Below are 1951 nucleotides of genomic sequence, written 5' to 3' on the forward strand. Positions count from 1 at the left end.
TGTTTACTGAGCAACTGCTGTGTGCCCCAGACTTTGTTGGAAGTTAGAAAGGAGCAGTGAACAAAATCTATGTTCTGGTAGGAGAAGACAGACAAGAAACTAACAAGTGAAATATGTATGTGTCAGATTGTGATAAATGTTATGGAGAAAAATAAATCGAGGAAGGAAGATGTGAGATTTAAAATCAGGGAGTTAGGAAAAGCCCCACTGAAAATGGTGACACTGGGGAAGATCTGAGGGAAAGAGGGAAGTGGTCATGCCAAAACTGTTTTTTATTTATATTTTAATTGGATATAATTGCTTTACAATGTTGTGTTAGTTTCTGCTGTACAACAGTTTATCAGCTCTAAGTATACATACATCCCTTGCTCTCTTGAGCTGCCCTCCCATCCTCTCATCCTACTCTTCCAGGTCATCACAAAACATCAGACTAAGCTCCCTGTGCTATGCAGCAGCTTCCAATAATAGGGTTTTCACGAATGTTCCAGGCAGAGGGGTTAGAAGTGCAAAGGGCAAGGCTGGAGTGAGCAGGGGGAGAGGTGAGCGATGAACAGGGTAAGAGGACTTTGGTTTTTATGCTGAATGCAATTTACACTGAGATTTGAAGGATAAGCCTTGAGGCTCCCAGAGCAGGATGGAGTTTTAACCTCCGGCTCTGGATATAGTTCATTCATTAATTCAACTGTCCCTCTGTCGTTCCTTTCCTGAGCACTCAGGGAGGCCCACGTGGCTCTAGGGCTTGTGCTGAGCACTGGAAACTCCAGCTGAGGAAAGACCCTCCCCTCAGTCCTGCAAGAAGGAAAGCTTTCGGGGTTGGAGGAGACTCTGTCCCGTGTGACTTTGTGCCTTAAGTTTGGGGAATAAGTGGGTGATAAGCTGGGGAGGGGGCCACAGGGAGGGAACAGGGGAGGCTGGAAATGGTGAAGTTGGGGAGAAAGCGGAGACTCCTTCCAATCATGTTTCTGTCTTTTCTGTGGTTTCAGAGGCCCTGTCTCTCTGCTAGCTCTGAGTTCTGGCTCCAGGCTGGGCAGGGGACAGCAGAGTGTGATGGGCCAGGACAGGTGGCTTTGCCATGTGATGCTTGTCCGCTGACCGCTCAGTCCTCACTTTTAGAGCAGTTTCCAGAAGTGATGTGAGGGGATGGGCCGGGCAAGCTATATATAGTCCTGGGGCCAGGGCTCAGCCTTGGAGGGTCTGTCTGCTCTTCACCGGGCACCAACCACCCGTGGTGCCCACGTCCTTGCTCTGAGCTTGGTGCTTGCTTCTCTTCAGACACAGCTCAGAGCCACCTACAGTTAGGCTTGACCTTGACTGGGCCTCTTGGGAGTCTCTTTTTAGCCAAGATCTCCAGCCAGACCTGTGAGTCCTGGGGTCCTGGTGGGGGATGGTGGCTGGGGATAAGGGGAAGGGGAGGGACACGGGGACAGGGGCTTACTTCGAGTCCTAGATAGGTGAGAGAAGAGGAGAGGGCAGGGACACTGGAGAATTTGGGGTTGGGGCTGAGGCCAGGGGCCAAGTCAGGGGAACGACATTTGGGGGTAGGACGGGGTTTGAAAGCCAGCCTCAAGTTTAGGAACAGGGGTTGAGCCAGGTCCCTGACAGGGGCTATTTGGGTGGGGTGGAGGGGTGGGCTGGGGACGAGAACTGCAGTTGAGGCTGCCTTTGGGCCTGAAAGGGAGTCTCCCTTTCTCCCTTGGCCTGAGCCAGAGTCCCTTTCTGTGTGGGTTGAGAGGCCTCTAGAGGTTGGGCCCGGGTCTCGTCTCCCTGACGGACCCCTCCTTCACGCAGGCCCGCCATGTCGGCCGCGCCCGGCCTTCTGCACCAGGAGCTGTCCTGCCCGCTGTGCCTGCAGCTGTTCGACGCGCCCGTGACTGCCGAGTGCGGCCACAGCTTCTGTCGCGCTTGCCTGAGCCGCGTGGCCGGGGAGCCGGCGGCGGACGGCACGGTGCTC

The 1951-nt window shown here is 54.0% G+C and overlaps 1 protein-coding gene across 1 annotated transcript in view; it reads left to right on the top strand.

The window, feature by feature from the left end:
- The first annotated feature begins 1110 nt into the window (after positions 1 to 1110).
- The window catches only part of TRIM72 (tripartite motif containing 72, E3 ubiquitin protein ligase), a 10840-nt gene continuing 9999 nt past the window's right edge, over positions 1111 to 1951 (top strand). Inside the window, exons 1-2 of the mRNA XM_010837450.1 lie at positions 1111 to 1359; positions 1789 to 1945. Coding sequence (XP_010835752.1) covers positions 1796 to 1945 — 150 coding nt within the window. The 5' untranslated portion in view covers positions 1111 to 1359; positions 1789 to 1795. The remainder of the gene's footprint in view (positions 1360 to 1788; positions 1946 to 1951) is intronic.

The sequence above is a fragment of the Bison bison genome, unplaced genomic scaffold (assembly GCF_000754665.1).
Source record: "Bison bison bison isolate TAMUID 2011002044 unplaced genomic scaffold, Bison_UMD1.0 scf7180017864072, whole genome shotgun sequence".
Taxonomy (NCBI): domain Eukaryota; kingdom Metazoa; phylum Chordata; class Mammalia; order Artiodactyla; family Bovidae; genus Bison; species Bison bison.